This window comes from Chiloscyllium punctatum, chromosome 8, assembly GCF_047496795.1.
Source record: "Chiloscyllium punctatum isolate Juve2018m chromosome 8, sChiPun1.3, whole genome shotgun sequence".
Classification (NCBI taxonomy): Eukaryota; Metazoa; Chordata; class Chondrichthyes; order Orectolobiformes; family Hemiscylliidae; genus Chiloscyllium; species Chiloscyllium punctatum.
Window position 1 is genome coordinate 31,971,972 of NC_092746.1, and position 26,137 is coordinate 31,998,108.

Below are 26,137 nucleotides of genomic sequence, written 5' to 3' on the forward strand. Positions count from 1 at the left end.
GACAAATTTTATGCTCAGCAATCAGCCGAGTGATAAATTTTTCTTCCAGTTAGTCAGGGACAAGGCCACAGAACTGGACAGGTCAGATCCCTGACCCTCAATGTCGGCATGGCAGACCTAACCCAGGGGCATAAGCTTGACGTTCAAATGCTGAACCTTTGCTGCAAATGAAATAAAGGAATGGTCAATGTTTGAAACCAGTCAAGTGTTTGATTCCTGACTTTGTAAAGGATTGGCTTGATCCCAAATGAGGAATCTGATCCTGACCTCAGGGAATTGTTTGTGTTATTTATTCATGAGATGCAGGCATTGATGCTGGGCCAGCGTTTATACTCCATTCCTTTTTGCCCTCTTGAGAAATCATTAGTGAGCTGCCTTGAACTGCTGCAGTCCAATTCGTCTAGACACACATACAATGCTGTCAAGGAGGAAGTTCTAGACATTTGACCCACCAACACTGCAGGAACAGCAATAAATTTCCAAGTCAGGATGGAGAGTGGCATTTGTTGCTCTTGTCCTTTTCGATAGTGTTGATCATGGGTTTGGAAGGAGCCTGCAGTGTTTCTTGTAGTACTCTAGTACACTTTGCTGCTACCCAGCCTCAGTGGTGGAAGGAGTGATCATTTGTGGATGCGGTGCCAGTTGGCTAGATTGCTTTGACTTAGATTTTGTCAAGTTCATTTGGGGGTGCACTCATCAAAGCATGTGGTTCAGTGACATTTTAGTTGGGGTTTTCCTAGTGGTTTTCAATGATAATTCTGGCCTTAATTTGTACACATTGTCTTTTGATTTGGCTATTTAGATATTTTCCCAAATTACCAGAGATTAATTAAAAAGTACATACTTTTGTATCTGGTCTAGTTGGATAGGTGAAGTGAATATTCTTGAATTCAATGTCTCCTTTGATACTATCTGGCTTATGACCATCTTTGGAGCTGCTGTCTATAGGCCGATGCTGCAAATAAAGGAATTCAAAATAAATACATTTGCGTTGTGATGTTTTCACAAAGCATCAAATCTCTTTTGTGACAGGTGACCAAGTAATTGCATGAACCTTCTGGTTTGTATTTTCTTTCCAATATTTTGCAGTTTTCTTTTGTTTACGCCCCTTCAGAGTTCTTGACTAGTGTGATGTTCCAAAAGTACAAAGAAAACCTAGAGTTACCTCAACCATCTGACTGTTTTACTTTTGAGTGCCTGGATGATGAATACATATCGAAGATTCAACCAAATGTTCAAACGTGAACTCTCCCCAGCAGGTAACATTAGTACATGAACAGGAACAAGAGATTGGGTCATTTCTGTGATCTCTAGCCTTTACTGTTGAAGTCCCAACTGGTGACCTGCTAAAATTACCAATGCATGACAGCTTTGCAAATGGACTACTGACCTTCTGCGCTGCCGAATTAATCACCACATCACCCCTGTGAGAATCAATTTTAAACAAGTCAAGTAATTCCTAGCAGTGGAACAGATATACAAGGCATTATTTACCTTTGCAATAAGGCTATACACATTGTAAGCAGCACCTCGAGCTTTTGAAACACCTTCTAGGTTTGGTGCTCCCTGGCCAAGTGAGAAGGCTCCTATGATCACAGAAAAAAACACCTGCAAAATGAAGATGGAAGGTTAGTTGCCAATTTCGAGGTTAATTTAATAGAACACTGAATTACATTTCTAACATCCCACATAAAGGGTGGCAATTTATACTGAATAACAGACCGCATTTTATATGTGTTAATGAAAACAGGATACTGATTCTCACCATTATAATTATTTTTTAGCTAATGCAAATCTCCAGGGCCAAGCAATAGCTTCATCACTTATTAAGTTTAAGGTGGTACATCTACCATTTTGAGAGGACACTCAGGATAATGCACAGCATAATTTGTGATATAAGGAGTTTTACAACAGTAGTGCTTGGCTGCACAGAGGCCCTGGTACGTCCTGCATTTGTTCAGCGAGGAATGCTCTTGCCATGATGGCTCAACATTTGCCATTCAACAAATGGGCACTGTCACAAGAAATGTGTTGGTGACTGCCCATGTTTCTAACTTCCAAGTCCAAAAGATGCCTGCTGGTACATTCGCACAGATTGCTCTGTATGGAGTCGATGTGTGGGGAAGTGATGTTTTCAAGGTTAGGAAGACAGAGGAGGGAGTTTGAATGAATAACTCCTGTTACAGTATACATTGCTCCACTCGACTGAATTTGTATGTGATGACCTCCGCCTCTGCTGCAGTCTATGATAGGACAAGTGCTGAGGTTTGAGAGTTGTCCCAGCAGTTGTAAGTGCACCAGAGAACATTGTGCTTTATAAGCACACCCAGTGGCACACCCACAGGTACACAAACAGCTTGGGGAAATAGAGTGTCTCAAAGCCATGAGCATCATTTGACTGACCGGGGTGGGTGCAGGTTCAGGAGTAGGAAGTGTTTGGTAAAATAATAGTTATGAAAAAGTTAATGTTGAAATTGGGTTGGGCTCCACCCAATCTGAAAATATCATTCAACTTTTATGTGAAGAATCAGGCAGTTCAGCTTGAGGTCAGGACACAGAAAAATGTCATCACTGGATCTTGATAGTCTTTAATCTAACGTAAACCTAACTAATTAACGTAACTTGTACATATTGCTATTATGCAATATATTTGCCTCTTGTTGCATAAGACGAGTGCCTTTTCTTGGCTCATTAGTGGTCTATACTTCATATTGACAATCAAACTAAATCTTAGACTCAGTATGAAGAGGAAAACATCCATTGACATTTGGTTCTGGTTTTGTTACATTGTACCACCAGAGGTAATCTCATTGGGTACATGTCTCATCGGTTCAGGCTTGGAGGGCCGAAGGGCCTGTTCCTGGGCTGTAAATTCTCTTTGTTCTTTGTTCTATGTTTGTTTTATAACTAGTAGAAAGGAGACCATCGTCATGCTATACCCCCACCACCCAGAGACCAATAATTTTAAATAGAGATTTTACCTCTAAAAAATATCCGTGTGTTGAAAGTCTGACATAATCCCATTTATTTCCAGCTTTCACTGGAGATCCATTTGGCGCTAATAACGGAAATTATCCTTGGAATAATGGGTGAGTATTTTAAATATAATAAAATGTCTTAAACAGGATCCTGGCTTAAACAGCTGATGTATTGATATCCAACCTGTATGAAGCTTAACAGAATCAACAGGCCTAGAGCATGTAGTCATAGGGATATAGAGAACAGAAACAGACTCTTCGGTCCAACTTGTCCATGCAGACCAGGTAACCTAAATAAATCTTGTCCCATTTGCCAGCATTTGGCCCATATCCCTCTAACCCTTCCTATTCATGTACTCATCTAGATGCCTATTAAATATTGTAACTGTACCAGCCTTCACCATTTTCTCTGGCAGTTCATTCCATTCACACACCACCCCTGTGTAAAAAGGTTTCCCCTTAGGTCCCTTTTAAATCTTTCCCCCTCTCACCTTAAACCTATGCCCTCTAGTATTGGATTCCTTCAACCCAGGGAAAAGTCCTTGTTTATTTACCATGTCCATGCCCCTAATAAACCTTTTAGGTCACCTCTCAGCCTTCGACATTCCAGGGAAAAACAGTCCCAGCTTATTCAGCCTCTCCCTATAGCTCAAGCTCTCCAACCCTGGCACATCCTTGTAAATCTTTTCTGAATCCTTTCAAGTTTCATAACATCTTTCCTATAGCAGGGAGACCATAATTGCACACAATATTCCAATAGTGGCCTAACCAACATCCTGTACAACCACAACATGACCTCCCAACTCATATATTCAATGCACTGCCCTATAAAGAAAAGCATATTAAATACCTTCTTCACTATACTATCTACCTGCGACTCTACTTTCAAGAAAATATGAACCTCCAGTCCACACTCTTTGTTCAGCAACACTCCCCAGGACCTTACCATTAAGTGTATAAGTCCCACTCTGAATTACTTTTCCAAAATGCATCACTCACATTTATCTAAATTAAAATCCATCTGCCAGTCCTCGGCTCATTGTCCCACCTGATCAAGGCCCTGTTGTAATCCGAGGTAACCTTCTTCACTGTTCATTACACCTCCAATTTTGGTGTCAACTGCAAATTTACTAACATACTTCCTATGTTCATATCCAAATCATTTATATAAATGATGAAAAGCGGACTCAACAGCGATCCTTGTGGCACTCCACTGGTCACAGGCCTCCAGTCTGAAAAGCAACCCTCCACCACCACCCTTGGTCTTCTACCTTTGAGCCAGTTCTGTATCCAAATAGCTAGTTCTCCCTGTATTCCATGTGATCTAACCTTGCTAACCAGTTCATATAGATCACATCCATCCTTCTACCTTCATCAATCTCTTCATTACTTCTTTAAAAAACTCAATCAAGTTATTGATACATGATTTCCCACACACAAAGCCATGTTGACTATCACGAATCAGTCTTTGCCTTTCCAAATACATGTGCATTCTGTCCCTCAGGATTGCCTCCAACAACTTGCCCACCACTGATGTCAGGGTCAGCAGTCTATAGTTCCCTGGCTTTTCCTTACCACCCTTCTTAAATAGTTGCACCAAGTTAGCCAACCTCCAGTCTCTAGCACCTCACCTGTGACTATCGATGATAGAAATATCTTAGTAAGGGGTCCCGCAATCATTTCCCCTGCTTCCACAGAGTACTAGGGTACATCTGATCAAGTCCAGGGGACTTATCCACCTTTATCTGTTTTAAGACATCCACCACCTCCTTTTATGCAATATGGACATTTTTCAACATGCTGCTAATTTTCTCCCAATGTTCTCTTACTCTCATTTCCTTCTCCACAGTAAATGCAAAATACTCATATATTATCTCACCTATCTTCTGTGGTTCCACACATAGGTGGCCTTCCTAATCTTTAAAGGGCCCAAATTCTGTCCCTAGTTACCTTTTTGCCCTTAACGTATTTGTAGAATCCCTTTGGATTCTCCTTAACCCTATTTGCCAAAGCTATCTCATGTCTCCTTTTGCCCTCCTGACTTCCCACTTAAGTTCACTCCTATTGCCTTTATACTCTCAGGATTCACTTGATCTCTCCTGTCTGTACCTGACAATATGCTTCCTTCTTTTTCTTGACCAAAACCTCAATTTCTCTGGTCACCCAGCATTCTCCACACCCACCAGCCTTGCCCTTCACTCTAACAGGAACATACTGTCTCTAGACTCTCGTTATCTTATTTCTGAAGGCTTCCCATTTTCCAGCCAGCCCTTAACCTGCAAACATCCAGCCCCAATGAAAATTTGTAAGTTCTTGCCTAATACTGTCAAAATTAGCCTTCCTCTAGTTTAGAACTTTAACTTTTACATCCGGTCTATCCTTTTCCATCATGAGTTTAAAACAAATAGAATTATGGTCACTGGCCCCAAAGTGCTCCCCCACCGATACCTCATTCACATGCCTTGCCTACATTTTGCACCTTTTGTAGAAGGTACATCCACATACAGAATCAGAAATTTTATTCTACACACTTAAATTCCTCTCTCTCCAGCCCTTAACACTACAGCAGTCCCAGTTTATAATCCGGAAGTTAAAATCCCCTACCATTACCACCCTATTATTTTCACAGATAATGAACATCTCCTTCCAAATTTGCTGCTCAATTTCCCACTGACTATTGTGGGGTCTATAGTACAATCCCAATAAGGTGGTCATCCTTTTCTTAATTCTCAGTTCCACACCCAAGTAACTTCACTGGACATATTTCCAGGAATATCCTCCCTAAATACAGCCATAATGTCATCCCTAATCAAAAATGCCCCTCCCCCCTCTATCCTTCCTTAGATCATTAAGCTGCCAGTCCTGCCCATCCCTGAGCCACGTCTCTGTAATTGCTATTATATCCCAGTCCCATCTTCCTAACCATACCCTGAGTTCAACTGCTTGACCTGTTAGACCTCTTGCATCAAAATAAATAGTTTAATTTTGTCTATCCTATCTCGTTCTCTACTTTGTTCCTGCCCTGATTGTTTGACTTAGTCTTTTTCCAAACTGTACTAGTCTGAGACTGATCTCTTTCCTCACAATCTCCCTGTTTCACAACCAAGACCCCCCATCTCACCCCCCACCTTACTAGTTTTAATCTTCCTGAGCAGCTCTCACAAATCTCCCTGCCAGTATATTAGTCCCCTTCCAATTCAAGTACAATCCACCCTTCTTATACAGGTCACTTCTACCCCAGAATACATTTGAATGATCCAAAACTGTGAATCTTTCTACCCTGCATCAACTGCTCAGCTACGCATTCATCTGCTCCATCCTCCTATTCCTACCTTCACTAGCTCGTGGCACTGGGAGCCACAGGAGACTCCTAAACTACCTGCCTCCCTCTCCTACCTTTTCTGGAGGTCAGCCATCTACCTGATTAAACTGAAGATACATCTCCTTCCCTGAAACTGCCATCTATCACACCCCCAGCTCCTGTAAATTCCTTATTGCCTCTACCTGCCGCTCCAACCGATCCATGCAGTCCAATAGGATTTGCAACTAAACACATGTCCTGCAGACATTATCATCAGTAACATGGAAACTCTCCCTAATCTCCCACATCCAACAAAAAGAGGACATCACTCCAATAATGACCATCTTTGCACCTTAACAGTATGAAGACCAGAAAATAATGCAGTCTTCCTGTTCCAAAAACACTGCTCCAGGCTAACGTAGTAACTTCGTTTTTATATTTTTAAAGTTCAATCCCGAGACAGATTTCAATAACAACATACAATCAAAAAAAACCTCACTCTACTTCACTCTACTTCCAATCAAAATATTGATTGGAAGCTCTTTAGATCAAGTAGATTGGATGGGGCGGTTTTTGTGCAGTGTGTCCAGGAAGCTTTTCGAACTCAGTATGTAGATTGTCTGACCAGAGGGGAGGCCATATTGGATTTGGTACTTGGTAACGAACCGGGACAAGTGATGGGCTTGTAAGTGGGTGAGCATTTTGGTGATGGTGACCACAATTCTGTGACTTTCACCTTGATTATGGAGAGAGATAGGTGCACGCAACAGGGTAGGTTTTACAATTGGGGGAAGGGTAAATACGATGCTGCAAGACAGGATCTGAGGAGCATAAGTTGGGAGCATAGGCTGTCAGGGAAGGATGTCGTTGAAATGTGGAACTTTTTCAAGGAACAGATACGATGTGTCCTTGATATGTATGTACCTGTCAGGCATGAAAGAGATGGTCGTGTGAGGGAACCTTGGTTGATGAGGGAGGTTGAATGTCTTGTAAGGAAGAAGAAGGAGACTTACATAAGGTTGAGGAAACAAGGTTCAGACAGAGCGTTGGAGGGATACAGGATTGCCAGGAGGGACCTGAAGAAAGGGATTAGGAGAGCTAAGAGAGGGCATGAAAAATCTTTGGCAGATAGGATCAAGGATAACTCCAAGGCCTTTTATGCGTATGTGAGAAACATGAGAATGACGAGAACAAGGATATGTCCGATCAAGGATAGTGGTGGGAGACTGTGTATTGAGCCAGAAGAGATAGAAGAGGTCTTGAATGAGTACTTTTCTTCAGTATTTACAAATGAGAGGGACCGTATTGTTGAAGAGGAGAGTATGAAACGGACTGGTAAGCTAGAGGAGATACTTGTTAGGAAGGAAGATATGTTGGGCATTTTGAAAAACTTGAGGATAGACAAGTCCCCTGGGCCTGATGGTATGTATCCTATGATTATGTGGGAAGCAAGAGAGGAAATTGCAGAACCGTTGGCAATGATCTTTTCGTCTTCACTGTCAATGGGGGTGGTGCCAGGGGACTGGAGAGTGGCGAATGTTGTGCCCGTGTTCAAAAAAGGGAATAGGGATAACCCCAGGAATTACAGGCCAGTTAGTCTTACTTTGGTGGTAGGCCAAGTAATGGAAAGGATACTGAGGGATAGGATTTATGACTATCTGGTAAGACACTGCTTGATTAGGGACAGCCAGCACGGATTTGTGAGGGGTAGGTCTTGCCTTTCAAGTCTTAATGAATTCTTTGAGGAGGTGACCAAGCATGTGGATGAGGGTAGAGCAGTGGATGTAGTGTACATGGATTTTAGTAAGGCATTTGATAAGGTTCCCCATGGTAGGCTTATGCGGAAAGTCAGGAGGCATGGGATAGTGGGAAGTTTGGCCAGTTGGATAGAGAACTGGCTAACCGGTCGAAGTGAGAGTGGTGGTAGATGGTAAATATTCAGCCTGGAGCCCAGTTACAAGTGGAGTTCCGCAGGGATCAGTTCTGGGTCCTCTGCTGTTTGTAATTTTTATTAATGACTTGGAAGAGGGAGTCGAAGGGTAGGTCAGTAAATTTGCAGACGATACGAAGATTGGTGGAGTTGTGGATAGTGAGGAGGGCTGTTGTCGGCTGCAAAGGGACTTAGATATGATGCAGAGCTGGGCTGAGGAGTGGCAGATGGAGTTCAACCCTGTCAAGTGTGAGGTTGTCCACTTTGGAAGGACAAATAAGAATGCGGAATACAGGGTTAACGGTAGGGTTCTTAGTAAGGTGGAGGAGCAGAGGGATCTTGGGGTCTATGTTCATAGATCTTTGAAAGTTGCCACTCAGGTGGATAGAGTTTGTAAGAAGGCCTATGGTGTATTAGTGTTCATTAGCAGAGGGATTGAATTCAAGAGTCGTGAGGTGATGTTGCAGCTGTATAGGACCTTGGTAAGGCCACACTTGGAGTACTGTGTGCAGTTCTGGTCACCTTATTTTAGGAAAGACGTGGAAGCTTTGGAGATTTACCAGGATGTTGCCTGGAATGGAGAATAGGTCGTACGAGGATAGGTTGAGAGTGCTAGGCCTTTTCTCATTGGAACGGAGAAGGATGAGGGGTGATTTGAGAGAGGTTTATAAGATGATCAGCGGAATAGATAGAGTAGACAGTCAGAGACTTTTTCCCCGGGTACAACAGAGTGTTACAAGGGGACATAAATTTAAGGTGAAGGGTGGAAGGTATAGGGGGATGTCAGGGGTAGGTTCTTTACCCAGAGAGTGGTGAGGGTATGGAATGCGCTGCCTGTGGGAGTGGCAGAGTCAGACTCATTGGTGACATTTAAGCGGCAATTGGATAGATACATGGATAGGTGCTTAAGCTAGGACAAATGGTCGGCACAACATCATGGGCCGATAGGGCCTGTTCTGTGCTGTATTTTCCTATGTTCTATGTTCTACTTGCTATTGTAGATTTGCAAAGGTAAATCAGGAAGATTACACTTTTTAAAAAAGCCCTCAAGTACTCCCCTGCTGTGTGTGTTGACACAGAGGTTTCTCCAAGGTCAGCTGTGAAATTCGTTGTATGTTTATTTTTCTTAGAAGAACTTCAATGTCTAGAGATCCTCAAGTAATAGTCAATCTCATGTAAAAGTTGATGCCCTATTTTTTGGCCCAATAATCTGGAATTTTCCATGTATCTCATGTAAAAGTCAACCCTAGTTCTTCACAGATATCAGATCAATATTTATGACACGTCCCGCTCCAACTTTCCAGTCTGCTGGTTGTTCCGCTCCGCTCCCAGTCTTCCAGTCCACTGGCTGTTGTGTTCTGCTCCAGGTTTTCGGAACTACCATAATTCATTTTCTCTTTCATAGAGATGTACATTTCTTTATTTGTTTAGAGATCAGTTGGCCTTCTGCTAATGATATGGTAGGAATTTTGACTGGCATGAATTTCAGCCCCTTAAAAGTAGCATCCATGTAATAGTCAATCTCATAAATTCAACCTTAAAAAGCAGTCAAACAATTTGACTATTACTCAAGTATATAAGGTGAAAAATCACACAACACCAAGTTATAGCCCAACAGGTTTATTTGGAAGCAGTAGCCTCCAACATTTTGCTATAAATTCTGCATCTTACAATCTTATACTCCACAACCACCTGATGAAGGAGCAGAGCTCCGAAAGATAGTGCTTCCAAATAAACCTGTTGGACTATAACCTGATGTTGTGTGATTTTTAACTTTGTACACCCCAGTCCAACACCAGCATCTCCAAATCAAATATATAAGGTACTTGAAACTAAACAACAAAGGCAGTAGCTGTGCAAGTTACTGCTGGCTCAGGCAGTCAGGATGTCAGGAGTAGGTTCTTGGAGAATGGAGACATTCTTTCTCCATTTGAATCACTGCCCTTGTCTCTCCTCCTCCTTTTTAAAGTGCCATTGTTTTGGTCTTTTTTTTCCCCAAAGTTCCAAAACAATGTAACAATAGAACAATAATTACTCTTCCTAGAATTCGAGAAAGTTAGCTCCAGCACTGAAAATACCTCAAAAAAGGAGCAGTTCTTACAACTAAAATTTTTTCCTATCCTCCATCTTGGATTATCCAGAAGCCCTGACAGGCTTTGAAATCTTTCAAGCCTGGATCTGCACCCTGTGACAAAGTCTTATCTGCAAGACTTCTTCAGAGTGTGCTTTCACTTTATTAAGTATTTCTATTATTTCTATGGTATTTACAGGAAATCTGGAGACATTAACGTCTTTCTTATCCTGCTCCTCTCCTCCTCCTTTCCCTTCTCTTAACTTATCCCTCTAAACCTTTTGTATTCAAGTACCTGTCCAAATATCTTTTCATTGTTATAACTGTACCAGCACCTATCGCTTCCTCTGGTAGTTCATTCCATATATGAACCACCTTCTGGGTGAAAAAGTTACACCTCAGGTCCCTTTTAAATCTTTCTCCTCACCTTAAAAATATGCTCTCTTCCCCACTCTAGGCAAAAGACCTTTACTATTATCCTTGTCTGTCATGATTTTATAAACCTTTATAAAGTCACCCCTCAACCTCTAATGCTCCAGTCTCTTCTTATAACTCAAACCCTACAGTCCTGGTAACATCTTTGCAAATATTTTCTGAATCCTCTCCAATTTAATAATATCCTTCCTATAACAGCAACCAGCACTCCAAAAGTAGTCTCACCAATGTCCTTTACAATTGCAAGTTGATGTGCCAACCCTTACAATCAATGTGTACACAACTCTTTGTTTAAAGAAATAAAGAATCCGGTACCTATTACATGTGCTCCATTTGGCTTCGGCTGCTTGTTTTACTATTATGCAAGCTGGATTTCATTCACCTTTCTGGCCCTCATGACGTCAATGAACCACTTGCAGCACTCTGACCCCATGTGAGGGACCAGCTCTTGCTGGTCATTACATCTGCTACTTCCTGCTGTATGCTTGTTTGTTCTTTTGGAAAACAGTACCTCTCTGTAGTTTCTCACAGCTGCCCCAGGACTTCCAGGAAAAAGAGAGCCAACAAGTAGCTTTCCCATGTTGTGTTTTGATTCTTGCGCATGTTGAAGCCTCAGGAAGCCACTCAGACTCTGATCCTCCTGGAGTCCTTTTAAGTAGAAATTCTTCCATTGAGAAGTGCAGGTTGTTACAATCTCTGCACTCAATAACTGGTCAGAAAACTCAGAGGTGGGACATTAATGCTGCTTCTCCTGTAATCAGGATTTTGTTGTCAGATGCCTGCATGAGGTCTGGTTGGTGAAATAAAATTTCCGCCTACTAACTCAAATAGCTGGGTACAGCTTGTGGTATAATCTAGCTGGCATCAGAGAAGAATTGGAGAAGAATTGGAGGTTATTAAGCACAGACTATGAAAACCCAGCCTCCCCAGACTTAGATATTTTCTGATCAACCAGTTCAGAGACGTTATTACACATCTCTGGAGCAGGTGCCCAAATTTATATACGTATGAAAGAATTGATAAAGATGAACAATCTCCATGAAAGAACAGCAGATCCTCTTAAACCTACATTAGTAACTTCATTTCTTTTCTTTATTTCCACCACCTTCTATACAAATTTGGGGGACTGAAGTTTCCTGCTTCTAATTCTCCTACTTGTTAAAATAAGTGAGCAGAATAATACAAAATGTGAACTGTCCAAGTGGAAGACTCCAAAGCAATGTTGCTTTGAAGGTGTGTGGATGCTCAACAGTTTAGGATGTTCTGCATAGTGAACAAATAGGCCGCATACAAGCAATGTTCCCTTTAAGGTACATTCAAGTACAGTTACACAGCAGTCTTGAAGGCTGGTGCATAGACCGCAGTGCATAGCAACCAGAAATGGTAGAGAACATTACTCCAATCCTAATGTCACATATTCTGCAAAATGACAAAAGTAACAAAATACCATACTCACAATCAAAACTCGTCCAATTGAATAATTTTCAGGTTCATCAACAACTAGTTTGGACCCATACCAAAATGCAAGAGCATAGGAAGCATAAATTAAAAAGTTCTGAAGTCCTATGGAAATACTTGTGGTGACAGCTCTCTTTATTCCAGCATCTTTAGCCTGCTTTAAGTTGGCTTCATATCTGAAATAATTAAAAATAATGAATGACCACGATGACTTTAAAGTGTTTTATAGTTGATAATTTATTAAAAATTGTTATTGTTCACTAAAATGTTCATGGCACGAAGATTGGTGGAGTAGCACAAAGCATAAGGGACTGTCAAGGAACACAGGAGGATATAGATAGACTGGAGAATTGGGCAGAAAAGTGGCAGATGGATTTCAATCCAGACAAATGTGAGGTGATACATTTAGGCAAGACTAATTCTAGAGCAAATTATACAATGAATGGAAGAGTCTTGGGAAAAGTTGATGGGCAGAGAGATCTGGGAGTGCAGGTCCATTGTACCCTGAAGGTTGCTGCACAAGTGGATGGAGTGGTCAAGAAGGCATATAGTAAGCTTGCCTTCATTGGATGGGGTATTGAGTATAAGGGCTGGCAAGTCATGTTAAAATTGTACAGGACGTTTGTTCGGCCGCATTTGGAATATTGTGTAGTTCTGGTTACCACATTGCCGAAAGGATGTGGATGCTTTGGAGAGGGAGAAGGTTTACGAGGATATTGCCTGTATGGAAGGTGCTAGCTATGAAGAGAGGTTGAGTAAGATAGGTTTATCTTCATTAGAAAAAAGGAGATTGAGGAGGACCTGATTGAGGTTTACAAAATCATGAAGGGTATAGACAGGGTGGATAGAAACAAGCTTTTTCCCAGGCTGAAGAATTCCAAAAGCAAGACGTCACACTTTCAAGGTGAGAGGAAAGTTTAAGGGGGATACACGCGGCAAGTACTTCGCACAGAGGGTGGTGGCCATCTGGAACACGTTGCCAGCAGTGGTGGTAGAAGCAGGCACGGTAGATTCATTTAAGATGAGTGAGTAGGTGGGGAACAGAGGGATACAGATGCTTAGGAATTGACCGACAGGTTTAGACAGTACATTTGGATCGGCTCAGGCTTGGAGGGCTGAAGGGCCTGTTCCTGGGCTGTAAATTTTCGTTGTTCTTTGTTCTTTACTCTTAAATATAAAATGCAGTTGTACATCTTTCTGTGTAAGTCATGTACACAATGATTGTAAACAATTTAAAGGTTCTTGTGCTGTTGGCAGTACAGGATGTTGAACATGGCTAACTGAAAAAAGCAATTCTATGCAGAACCTTATGTAATGTCAAATTTGAACTGTTAAGTAATGTATTTTTTAAAAATTGTCAAATAAAGTATGTTTTCTGAAAATAGAATCATGTGCAGTTTTCATTTATTTGCACAACACAATATCAGAGTTGCTACAGGTTAACTCAGAATGAAACTTACTTTGTTAGTGCTTTTTGTTGTCCGTTGAAGGCAAAGACTGTTCTTATTCCCATTAGAACTTCTTCAGCCACTGCCCCTGCTTTAGCATAAGCTTCCAGTTCCTTCCCGGTCAGTATTGTCAAGATCTGTTTCAATATAACAAATGGTGATAAGTCATAACCAAAATGAATGAAACTGCACTTAGTTAAATTTGGAAGATTAAATTATTGTCATTGCATGGGAGGGCAGACCTTAACTTTGCTAAAAGGAGACAACAGATCAAAGCTTTTAATCTTGCAATCAGCAGAATTAAGATGTAAGGAACAGACTTGAGAAAAATGCACCATTTAATACTGCATGTGGGGAGGGTGTTCACTGGTGGAGTCATCAGTGATCTGGCAGTGCAGCAACAATAGTTAACTGTCAATCTTAATTCTCAGACCAGGCAGGTTGATTCTGATTGGTCAGGGTGTTGCCACTCAGCTGATGATATAGCAGAGACTATCTCCATAACCTTTTTTAATGAAAAAGCTGTAGCATATGTGCAAAGTACTTTTTCCTACATGAAACGGGTACTGTTCATTTTTATATATTTAGCTTCCAGCATTCATAAATGCACCACACTTTGAGCCCAACTGGTAATCCTAAAATGGTTTCCTGTGTAACTCTTACATGGTTTGGATTATTCAGTACACTATTAGCAATAATAGAATCACATCTAAAAGTAGATGGGCTGGTTAAGCACAAGTGGCACGTTGCCAGCTGCAGACGGCCAATTGGACACATTGTTTGATATGGTCTGCCAGTTGTTGAGACATACAGCCAACACTCCCATCATTCCCACCTGTATTGAAACATTGGTCACATCAGCATTTACTGTAGCCACACAGATGTTTGGCTTGACAGTGGCATCCCGTTAGTGGAGAAAAACACTCATGGGTTTATTGCATACTAGCAATGTGAGACAGTTAGTTCCACATGTTGTCCAAAACTTTGTGACACCTTCTTCTTGAGGTCGACTGGAAGACAAACATTCCACTTTCAGGAGTTCCATAAGACCATAAGACATAGGAGCAGGATTTAGTTTATTCAGCCCATCAAGTCTACTCAGCTATTCAATCGTGGCTGATAAGTTTCTCAGCCCCATTCTCCTGCTTTCCCTCCTTAACCTTTGTTTCCCTTGATACTCAAGAACTTATCTACCTCTGTCTTTAGTATATTCAAAGACCTGGCCCTCCACACCCTTCTGTGGCAGTGACTTCCATAGATTCACCACTCTCTGGCTGAAGAAGTTTCTCCTTATCTCCATTCTAAAAGGTCTTCCCTTTGCTTTATGGCTGTGCCCTTGGATCCTAGTCTCTCCTACCAATGGAAACATCTTTACAACATCTACTCTGTCCAGGCCATTCAGTATCCTGTAAGTTTCAATTAGATCCCCCCCCTCATCCTTCTGAACTCCATCAAGTATTGACCTAGAGTCCTCAAACTTTTCCCACATGTTAAGTTTTTCATTCCTGGGACCATTCTCATGAACCTCCTCTGAACACGCTCCAAGGCCAGTAACATCCTTCCTGAGATATGGGGCCCAAAACTGTGCACAATATTCCAAATGTGTTATTGAAATTATTTAAGGAGAGAAGATGACTCCAGTTTCAAATGATTTCACAGTGCAAGTGAGTCAGAAAAAGCCAGGTCTACAAGATAAGTGTCTTTACAGCATTTCCTGTTGGCCACAATGTGCTGAAATGTTTCTTCCAGCTCAAAAAAATTAAATTAACTTGGAGCCCATGATGAGCTTTGATATTTATGCTTTTCACATTGGTCTGTATTTTAAAAGCTTCACTTCAGTCTCTCCAGCTTTGATCTCCCATCTTTGATCTCCTCCTCACCACCCCAGGTCAAATTTCCCACCCGACTTTCACCTCTCTCAGCTCCACAGTTACAGTCCTCTCCTCCGTGCTTTCTCTCCTAACGGGAAGTCAGTTTGTCAGTTATGGAAAATTTCAGAGAACATCTCCAGGACACGTGCAACAAACAACCCCATCACCCTATGGCCGACCACTTCAACTCTCCCTCCCCCTCCACCAAGTTAATGCAAGTCCTGGGACTCCTTCATCTCTAAATCCTAGCCACCAGACAACTGGAGGAAGAACGCCTCATCTTCCGCTTTTGGATCCTCCAACCACACGGCATCAATGTCAATTTCACTAATTTCCTCATCTCCCCTCCTCCCCACCTTATCCAAAATCCAACCCTTCAACTCGGCACTGCCCTCTTGAACTGTCCTACCTGTCCAACTTCCTTCCTTCCCATCTATCTGCTCCACCCTCCTCTCTGACCTAGCACCGTCACCCCCACCTGCATCTACCTATCGCCTTCCAAGCTACCTTCCCCCTAGCTCTACCCCACCTCTTGTTTATATCTCAGCCCTGTTGGGCCCCTCCACACTTCTGATGGAGGGCTTATGCTCGAAACATCGACTCTCCTGCTCCTCGGATGTTGCCTGACTGGCTATGCTTTTGCCGTGCCACACATTTTGACTGTGACCTTCAGCATCTGCAGTCCTCACTTTCTCCTGGTCACTCAAACTAGCTGTCAAGGAAGAAATCGGATAAAACATGTAAAAGAGGTCCTGCTGGTATTTCAGCAGGACTTTGGGGAAACACTTGTTTCTGGATCGATAATCTCTCACTTATCACACCCATAACTCTTCCCTTACCTTCTCAGTTTAGTCTCTTCATGGCCCTGAGAAAATACTGTAGTCAATATTCAAGGTGCAGTTCAAACAAATTAATATGAAATTTGATCACTACATTTTGAATTTAGTCTACTGTTTTGTCAATGTGGCTTCAGACAGTTTGACTTTGTTGGTTTCTGTTCCGAACTAGTTAGAAATACTTAGTGTCAAATCTACAAAGCTACCCAAGTCTCAGCACCGGCATTTCACTGAGTATACGTGCTGTCAGTTTTTCCTAATGTCAAGCAAATGTGGTGTATGAAATCTAGGATATTCTGTATCTCACAGAATATACATTATACTAAAGGTCTATTTTAAAATTATATTTCAGAAACTTCTCCATTGCATTTATATATATTTCCACCACGTAGAGTAATCTGGGTATAATTTATGCCACTATTTGTTATATTTGACATAACTTGGGCAGATCAAGCTAATTACTATGTGCATCAGGTACTATTAACGAGTTTCAATTTCATGTTATTTAGTTTAATAGAGTACATTATTTTGCCTGATATAGTGTTGACAATTATTGAACATGAAATGTATTAAATACTCAGTACCTATTTACATTCCATAAAGCTACAATAACCAAAAACATTGAAAATTAAGCATTTTTTTTGTTTATATAATTGAAGCTGCTGATACTATTTATAAATCACACTACAAAGGAGATACACTCTGAAAGCTTGGGATTTCAAATCTACCTGTTTGTCAATAACCTGGTGTCATGTGATTTCTGACTTTGTCTGCCCCAGTCCAACACCAGCACCTCTACATTATGGATAATATTCAACTTCAAATATTTTTCTAGTCACCAGCATGTTTCATTTGAATTTGCTGTGTGTTTTAAATTTCATATTTGTTGAAACCAATGTTTTTTGTCCTCCTTTTTGATTGTGTTCCTTTACCCCTCTGCAACCCCCAAACAACTGGAATATTTGTCCTTTACATGTCGGGTTACTCAGATATGGGGGCACTGAATTTTTAATTTGGGTGAGAATGTAATATGGGTGATATGGATCAGCCAACTTTATTCATTTCTTAGGATTCTCATTTCTATCAAAGTCAGTACAAATAAAAATTGAGATTGATCAAGGTCAGAAATCGCTCCATGAACTTCTATGTCACAAGTTTTCTATTTAACAATTTTCAGTATATTAGACACAGTAATTGCTCTCAATGGTTGGTGTATCTGTTGATTCTTTCTCCTGTCTTTTATGTTTCTGACTTTATTAAACTGTTTTTGATCTGATAAAAAGTTAATACACCAAATTTCATAACCTGTCTTTCTCCTGTTGTTTGACCAATTCCTTACTTAAAACAATTACTGCAGAAGCTATTACAGAATTAAAATTGGTTTAAATTTATAAGTTATTACTTAAAAAGTTATTCACTTTATAAACATAAAATAATAACCTTCATCTCATACTGGGTCCATTTTGCTATGATCAGGTATTAAACTTATTGAAAATATATGCTATGCTTGTACCTTTGTCCATGCTGCTACTGAGACCATGACAAGGGGAGACACTGCCAATATGACCAGTGTAAGCTTCCATCCATAGACAAATCCAATAGTAAACCCTGCCACAAAAGTGCTAAATAACTGAGTGAATATGCTGAACTTGTCTCCAAGACCATCTTTGACAGTATTTATATCACTGTTAATATAAAAGACACAGAATCAATTACTGTCATCAGTATAATTATGTAACTGAAAAAATGTCATATTAAATTAATACTATGAATACAATTTTCATAGTTATATAAAATGTTTGTTCATAGCTTAAACGCTACCAAGAAATACTGATGTAGCAACTACAAAAAGTCTGATAAGATCTTGTATGACAGGGTGTGTCTTTTTACATCTTGTTACAACAGAGACATCAAACATATTTGCCTATTTCCTTATCAACAAACATCAAAAGATTAGGTATATAACTTCGATGCTCTGATTAAAGACCCATCTTTGGTATCTCTATATGTGACAGCAGTTTCAGAGAAAGCAGTAAAACGTTTCCCTCATGCATTTTGTGATAAGTAACTTATCACGGGCGGCACAGTGGCACAGTGGTTAGCACTGCTGCCTCATAGTACCAGAGACCTGGGTTCAATTCCCGACACAAGCGACTGACTGTGTGGAGTTTGCACATTCTCCCTGTGTCTGCATGGGTTTCCTCCCACTGTCCAAAGATGTGCAGGTCAGGTAAATTGGCAATGCTAAATTGCCTGTAGTGTTAGGTAAAGGGGTAAATGTATGGGTGGGTGGTGGGTTGGTGTGGATTTGTTCAGCCGAAGGGCCTGTTTCCATCTAATCTAAATAGTAATTGAGGGAAAATTTAGAGTAATAAAGTTGGCTATCAAATGCTTAAATGGACTGTTAGGCCAATTGTACATACAAATTAAGCTGCTATAAAAAATAGGCAGTTCTAAAACTTGAAGTTTTCTAGGCTGGATAAATATGTTGTAATCCTTACAGTATTTGATTATCATAAAGAGTAGCTAGTTTTTAAAGTTCAATTACTTACTCTGTCAGCCTTGTGTTTAGTTCACCTATTTGGACTGAGTCAAACCAAGCCATTTCTTGATGAAGAATAGCATGGAAAAATTTTCGTCTTATTCTTCCAGTCTGTCGTATGCCAGCGATTAAAAACATGGAGACATGAAAACTGCCAAAAATCAGGACAGCGAACCCAAGTCCCATAAAGTAGAGGGCAAACCTATAGTAATGAAGACATTTCGGTAAAAACGTTGCAGGAACTTTATGTGTCAACTCTAGTTAAGGATAGTGACTGCGGTAAACGTATTTCCAAGTTTCATAATCTATTTACCGTGTCATGTCAGCTTCCAAATCCAGTCCAGGTATTTCAAAACATGCATCTGTTGAACTGTTGTTAAATGCTGTTAAGACCAATGGATATATGTGTATTAATGTAAATGCTTAAATTATAGACAATTGTTAAATGACAAATGTATTGTTGCCTGCATCACCAATCCATATAGTTTATAAAATCTTAAGTTTCTGTGAACTATTGTGGTGAGGTTAGGATTCGGGTTTAGAATTCTTGATTTTGCAATCCAGGTAACAGAGAGGAAATATCAACCAAAATCTCTATCTTGTCTGTATCCAATGGCTGTTGCTGAAATTCTTTTATTGAGGAGGTGATCATCTGTGAGGGTTTAACATTCACTAGTATTCAGTATCCAGTTCACACATGAACACTGGGCATAAATTTCCCAGCCCCTGAATACATAGGCAATGGCGGATCAGTTGAGAAAATATAGCAAGAATAGCAAAATGAGATTCTCGTTGTCAAGAAGAAAAGGATTAACTTTTCACCCAAGATTCAAATGGTGAGACGAGCATCTTCCGAGGGAGCATCAAGGGACTTACTTTCAGACATTAATATCTCATCGTTACCTAACTGCGTGTCATTTAAATGCAGTTTGCTGCTTTCCCAGGCAGTGGAAATGGCAACAATTCTCAACATGAAACTCTGAGCAGGTATCTGGTAGCTACAGCTGGCCTCCACCTTGGCCAGCATTTCCCCAACATCTCAGGGCACATTCCATAGGCAGCAATTGCTTACACCCTATATCTATGGATGTTGGCATCAGCACTGCACCAGCCTCATCATATCATCATGGCACATGAGGAACTTATTTATAAAGCTGTTCAGCACTTCACTACCGTACTTTGGAGTTCACCACCACCTATCATTGCAATGTTGCTGACAGGGTGCTTTGTGCATTGGAAAAGACACCCTTCTCTGAGGAAGGATCACTCGACCCAAAATGCTAACTCTTGTTTCTCTCCACAGATGCTGCCAGAACTGCTGAACCTATCTGGCAATTTCAGCGTATGTTTCTGATTTACAGCATTCACAGTTCTTTTGGTTTTTATTTTGTATCTCATTGCTGTTCACTTGCTTTCTTCGTACTCATTCCCTTCACGCTTACTTGGATGCTTACAGCATCTCTGCCTTACCTTTTAGCACAGAGATAGCTAGGCAACTTGTCATGCTTGGCAATAATGAACCATTGAAGGGAAGTATGACCAGTCAGGAGGCTGTTCTGTCATTGGTCAGTAAAGGTAGTGAGGTGTCTTGAGTGAGGGAGGATGGGTTAACAGATTGTGGGGGGAGAGGGAGGAGGTAGTGGGAGGATGGGATGGTTGAGATGCATTAGAATGCAGCAGCAGAGTTAGAGTGCAAAGTATTAGAGAGAAAAGTGGGGCACTTCTATTCAAGGAGCGCAGAAGGTCATTAACTATCCTGTGGCATTGCTGGGCATTCCTGATTCAGGTGGCTACTTCAGACCAGCTGGCAGTGTTTGGCATGGTGGGCAGCTGGGATTGGAATGTGACAGCTGCAATGTGAGTGCCAGGGGATCCCAGCAGCAGGGAGCACAAGACAGTGCAAGGGCGGAGTCATGTTTAAAATAAGACCATCTTTATTTTAAGTCTTACCATTAACTTTCCTCCAACACTATCAAGGAAAAAGGATAATGACAACAAACTACCCCAACCACAGGCTCGTAGTGGTTGGCATCATCACATACACAACACGATAATAGCAGTGGGCAATGTTGTTTAGTACCACAAAATAACAAAAGCACAAATTCCAATGAACTAACAGCAGAAAATTACAGTGGATTAGCTTTTGGCATTCTCTGTGTTTGCTGTCAATTTCTCTTTTCTCCCTGTACTCAAACAGTGCTCCGTACCATGGAGCCGTGGGCAGTTTGCTCATTGTCCCTGCAGTCTGTGCCCTACCTACACCAGGAGTAAGAATTTCATACCTTTGGACAAAGGCACTGGCTCTTTCACAGTTAAATCTTGGATTCCCATATCTACCTCACTCATGATCACATGTCCCTGCAATTATTCTAAGAGGTGTGGGCTGCATCCTGAAACACAGCGTCCTGGTAATTCAACCCCTCCATGATGAGTCACAGGGTCTGCAGCACATCAACTCTGAGCTGAAATTCCTCAAGCAGCCAACACTTGCTGCAGATCGCACCAGGATCTACCAACACCCACATACTACAGCTGCAACAGATCACCTGCCAGGCCTCTCTCTTCTTTTTAACAACTTAATTTGGATGTCAAGTATTATTTTTTCTTTTTTTTAACAGAAGTCAGACACTTCCTTTTTTTTTCTTTTTTTTGTGTGTGTGCAGGTGTGAGACACGGTGAAAGACACAAGGTGCACGAATCTTTATTCAAATTTCCACCACCAGCAAGAAAGGAAACATCTGAATGGCTTGTGACAAGCAGTGCCCTTCACATCAAAGGACAATGCTGTGTGATCAAAATGTTAAGTATTATAAAAGGGAGTTTCCTCATTGTATTCTTCAGCTGTAATAATGTGTCCTGATTAAAATCACTTGGCAAATCAACAGAGACTGTTGATGCTAGTCAATCACCCAAATGTTTCCTGTTATATCACATTTTGGTAAGTTGTTTCTGAGGCAATATTCTTTTACTGATATATTTTATCTTGAAATAGAGAACTAAGTCCAAAGCTAGTAACAGTAACTGAATTCCTGTAATGGTTAAAAGTGTCTTTGGCAGACGTTTTAGCTGAACAATACGTTCACTTGGATTAATCTACTTTGCATGGTGTAAAGATGGTAGCACCATTAACACTCTTAGCCTCATTCATAATGTGAAATTGGAAGGAACTGGGATCAGAAGTTAGTCCACTTGTGTTAAATACACTCAGACCATGTTGCTTTTACAAAACGTTATAATGCAGGAAGAGCAAAGATAGGATTCAAAGTTTGCCAAGTGAAAAGTTTATCTGTTCACCAATTATCTCTGGGTGATAAAACTGCTTTAAAGTTAATAATTTCTTTTTTTTAACTGAATGAAGCATCAAAGCATTTTCAGTACCTGCAGTGGAGATGTTAGGCACGATACCACTTCTGACAAAACTGTCAGTCATTTCTCCAAAAACAATGATCATGAGGGGCAAAGCAACTCCATGTAGTATTGCACAGATCAGTCCTACTGTTAACAACAGGATGTCCAATCGATCTGCAAAGCGAAACTATAAGTAACAACATGCCTCATCAATAGATATATCACATTAAAGTATGAAAGATTTAAATACAATGAACACATTATTCTGAATGCAATTTTGATAACAATTAGTAAATACTGATATAGGTCAGCTTCTGCATGGACATTATCTTGGACCCCCTTTACTTCTGCCCTAGCTCTCTCGATACTCCCAATACTGTTGCACTATTGTTTGTCCAACATCCAACAATTCCCTTCGTTAAAATATTGGGAAAACTAAAGCCACCATTTCCAGTCTGCTTCAAAGTTTGATACCCCTGTGCAAGTTTCTTTCATTTCTCCACCCATTGTCAGAGGATGACTCTGGTTGTTCCCCCCTTCAACATCCTAACTAACCCCACATTTAGTTTCTGACTCCATATCCTTCATTTTGGAGCATAGGACCAGGATGAGGCAATTCACCCCGTTGTGCCCTGCATTGCCATTCAATACGATCATGGTCTAATTCCATATGCCTGCCTTGTGCCCATAACTCTTGACACCCTTACTGAATAAAAAAATGTCTATCTCAGACTTAAATTTAACAACTGAAGTAGCAAAAATTGCCGTTTGAGGAAAAGAGTTCCAAACCTCCATTACTCTTTACAGAAATCCTTTCTAACATTATTCCTGAATGGCTCGGCCCTAATTTTTAAACTATGTCCCCGGTTCCAGAGTCGTTAACCAGTGGAAATTGTTTTTCTTTATCTATTTTAGCTTTACCTGTTAATATCCTGAAGACTTCAATTAGATTACCTCTTAACCTTCTAAATTCTTGAGAATAAAGGTTTGATTTGTCTAATCTCTGCTTACAACTGAAGTCCAGGTATCATCCTTGTAAATCTGCTTTATGAACTCTCTCCAGGGCTAAAACATCCTTCTTAAGGTATGGTGCCCATATTGCTCACAGTGCTTTAAGTGGAATCTAACTAGGGTTTTGTATAACTGCAACATAACATCTCATCCCTATACTCCAGCCCTTTAGGTATGAAGTACTAGATTAGTGGTGCTGGAAGAGCACAGCAGTTCAGGCAGCATCCAACGAGCTGCTCGTTGGATGCTGCCTGAACTGCTGTGCTCTTCCAGCACCACTAATCTAGTATTTGGTTTTCAGCATCTGCAGTCATTGATTTTACCTTTAGGTATGAAGGCCAACATTCCATTCATCTCCTTGAATTATTAAACCATCTCTGTAAAAGTCTCAGTCCTCAAAGGAAGTTTTGCATCTCTCATCCCACCTCACGGCAGGAATTTTGCCCACCCGCTACCCTACCTCAGATGTTAGCTAAGACATGAGGGGAGGAGATAAAATCAAGGGGCAGCGACCCTCTTCCTGCTGTCCTGCCAGTCCACCAGGATTTAAATGTAGCAAGTATAGGACTGCTGGTCATGGAGTTGCAATGGCAACCAAACAATTCACACAATCTGATGCTGATATTCAAGTGTAGACCAACAATATACAGTTCCTATTGTGTAAAGAAAAATAGGAAAAACAAACCAGTTCAAAAAATCCAACTGCCTTTCTTAACTCCTTTTCTTTCTTCTTGCTCTGTTTTCTGCAGAAATCAAAAAAAAAATCTAAGATTAAGTTGCAGTGAAAATCGTGAGAAAATCTGTTTGCCCCTGAATTATGAGTGGATTCCTTACTCTCCTTTCTGTGGATGACCAGTATCTTCATTCTCATCCTCCCTGTAGCCTTGATTGTCATAGCCAGCAGTTGAGAATCCTGTGGGAAATTTGTTCATATTTTAATCAAACTTTTTGTTGGTATTGAAATATATGTCATTAAAGCAATGGGCATATAAAAGGCCATTGTGTTAACGTTGTTTATTTGAATAATTAGTTCACTCTTTCATACATTCTTTCTCATTCTCCATCACTTTACAGATAGTTTTCCTTCAATATATCTTATTCATGTTTGATAATTAGTACTGAATCTCCTTCAGCACCAGGTAAGGCAATAGATGCCAGATGATTGTGACAAATGGCATGGAAAGAGAAAGGAAGCCCCCATTTTCCCTTTGCTTTTTATTTTGTCTAAATCTATTATCCTTTTCCCACTGGAAACCATTTTTCATTCTCTACAATAAAAGTTCAACACTCTTACTAAATCTTCCTTTAATTCTTTTTGCTGCTGGCCATGATGGTGGAAGTGCAATGTACTCATGGGGCAGCCAGCAGCTACTATAGGCCATTGTGGGACAAAGAGCACAGGTTTCCCCTCGCTTTATCTGTGAACCCACACGTGATCCCAGGCCAAATGTCAGGCAGCCCATCACTCATCTTGATTACTTCAGCCCAATTGTGGGTTCTGTTCCTCCTGGCATGAGAGAGAAGCAGATACAGAGGAGCCTCGATTATCCAAAGGACACGGGCGGGCAGTACTTTGTTCAGTTAATCAAATTCCAGATAATCGAATGCCGGATAACATAGCTTAGCCAAGCATTGGGACCTTGAGAGCTTTCCAGAGAATCCATTATTCAGACAATCAAATGCCAGATGATTGAGGTTCCTCTGCCAAGCCCCTTTAGAATCTGATATGTTTCAATGAGATCACCTCTCATTCTTCTAAACTCCAGTGAGTAGACTCCCATCGTGTTTAGCCTTTGCTCATAAGACAACACCTCCATTCCAGGGATCATTCCAGGGAACCTTCTCTGAACTGCCTCCAATGAAATGATACATATTTCTTTAAATAAGGGGACCAAAGCTGCTCACAGGACGCTAGACGTCATCTCACCAGCACCTTGCACAGTTGCAGTAAGACTTCGCTATTCTTATACTGCAACCCTGCTCTTGTTACATTGCTGGTTCAATGGTAGTATTCTTGCCTGTCATGTGGGAGGCTTGAATTCAACTCCCAGTCAACACCTGGCAGTCTTTTCCTTTCATTCTTTGGGAGGTCTTGACTTACAAACTTGATTGAGTTTTTGAGGAAGTGATGAAGATGATTTATGAGGGTCAAGCTGTAGATGCTGTCTACACGGACAAGGTCCCTCATGGTAGGCTGGTCCAAAAGATCAAAGTGCAAGGAATCCATGGTGAGTTGACAAGCTAGATACAAAACTGGCTTGGTCTTTGAAGACGGAGGGTAGTTAAGGAGGGGTTGTGTCCAGTGGTTTTCTGCAATGATCAGTGCTGGGGCTTCTGTTGTTTGTAATATATATATAAATGATTTGGATGAAAATGTCAGTAGTCTGATTAGTAAATTTGCAGGTGACACAAAAATTGGTGAAGTTGTTTTAGACAGGAAGGATATCAAAGGAGGCAGCAGGATAGACATCAGGTGGAAAGTTGAATAAAGAAATGGCAGATGAGTTTAATCTGGACAACTGTGACATGATGCATTTAGGGAGGTCAAATTCAAGAGGAAAGTATACCGTAAATGGCAGGACCCTTCAGAGCATTAATGTACAAAGGGACCTTGGGTCCAAGTCGATAACTTCCTGAAAGTGGCAACAGAAGTGGATAAGGTGGTATGGAAGGCATATGGCATGCTTGCCTTCATCAGTCAGGTTTGGAGTATAAAAGTTTGCAAGTCATCTTGCAACTGTATGAAATTTTGGTCAGTCCACATTTGCAGTTCTGGTCACCACGCTATTGGAAAGATGTGGAGGCTTTGGTGAGGATGTAGGTGAGATTTGGCAGGATATTGCCTGTACTGGAGTGTATTAGCTATAAGGAGAGGTTGGATTATCTTGGATTGTTTTCACTAGAGCGT

General features: G+C 40.9%; 1 protein-coding gene across 3 annotated transcripts in view; it reads right to left on the reverse strand.

The window, feature by feature from the left end:
• The window catches only part of abcb5 (ATP-binding cassette, sub-family B (MDR/TAP), member 5), a 95,328-nt gene that overhangs the window by 60,952 nt on the left and 8,239 nt on the right, over positions 1–26,137 (reverse strand). For 2 of the 3 annotated variants that reach the window (XM_072575333.1, XM_072575334.1), the window contains exons 3-12: positions 24,064–24,142; positions 23,915–23,972; positions 22,249–22,405; positions 19,184–19,253; positions 18,881–19,072; positions 17,842–18,013; positions 13,634–13,758; positions 12,172–12,349; positions 1,495–1,608; positions 845–955 (exon numbers count right to left, since the gene is read on the reverse strand). In XM_072575333.1, the coding sequence (XP_072431434.1) occupies positions 845–955; positions 1,495–1,608; positions 12,172–12,349; positions 13,634–13,758; positions 17,842–18,013; positions 18,881–19,072; positions 19,184–19,253; positions 22,249–22,405; positions 23,915–23,972; positions 24,064–24,142 (1,256 nt within the window). Of the gene's footprint in view, positions 1–844; positions 956–1,494; positions 1,609–12,171; positions 12,350–13,633; positions 13,759–17,841; positions 18,014–18,880; positions 19,073–19,183; positions 19,254–22,248; positions 22,406–23,914; positions 23,973–24,063; positions 24,143–26,137 lie in introns of those variants that run through there. The other variant, XM_072575335.1, reaches the window with a different exon arrangement.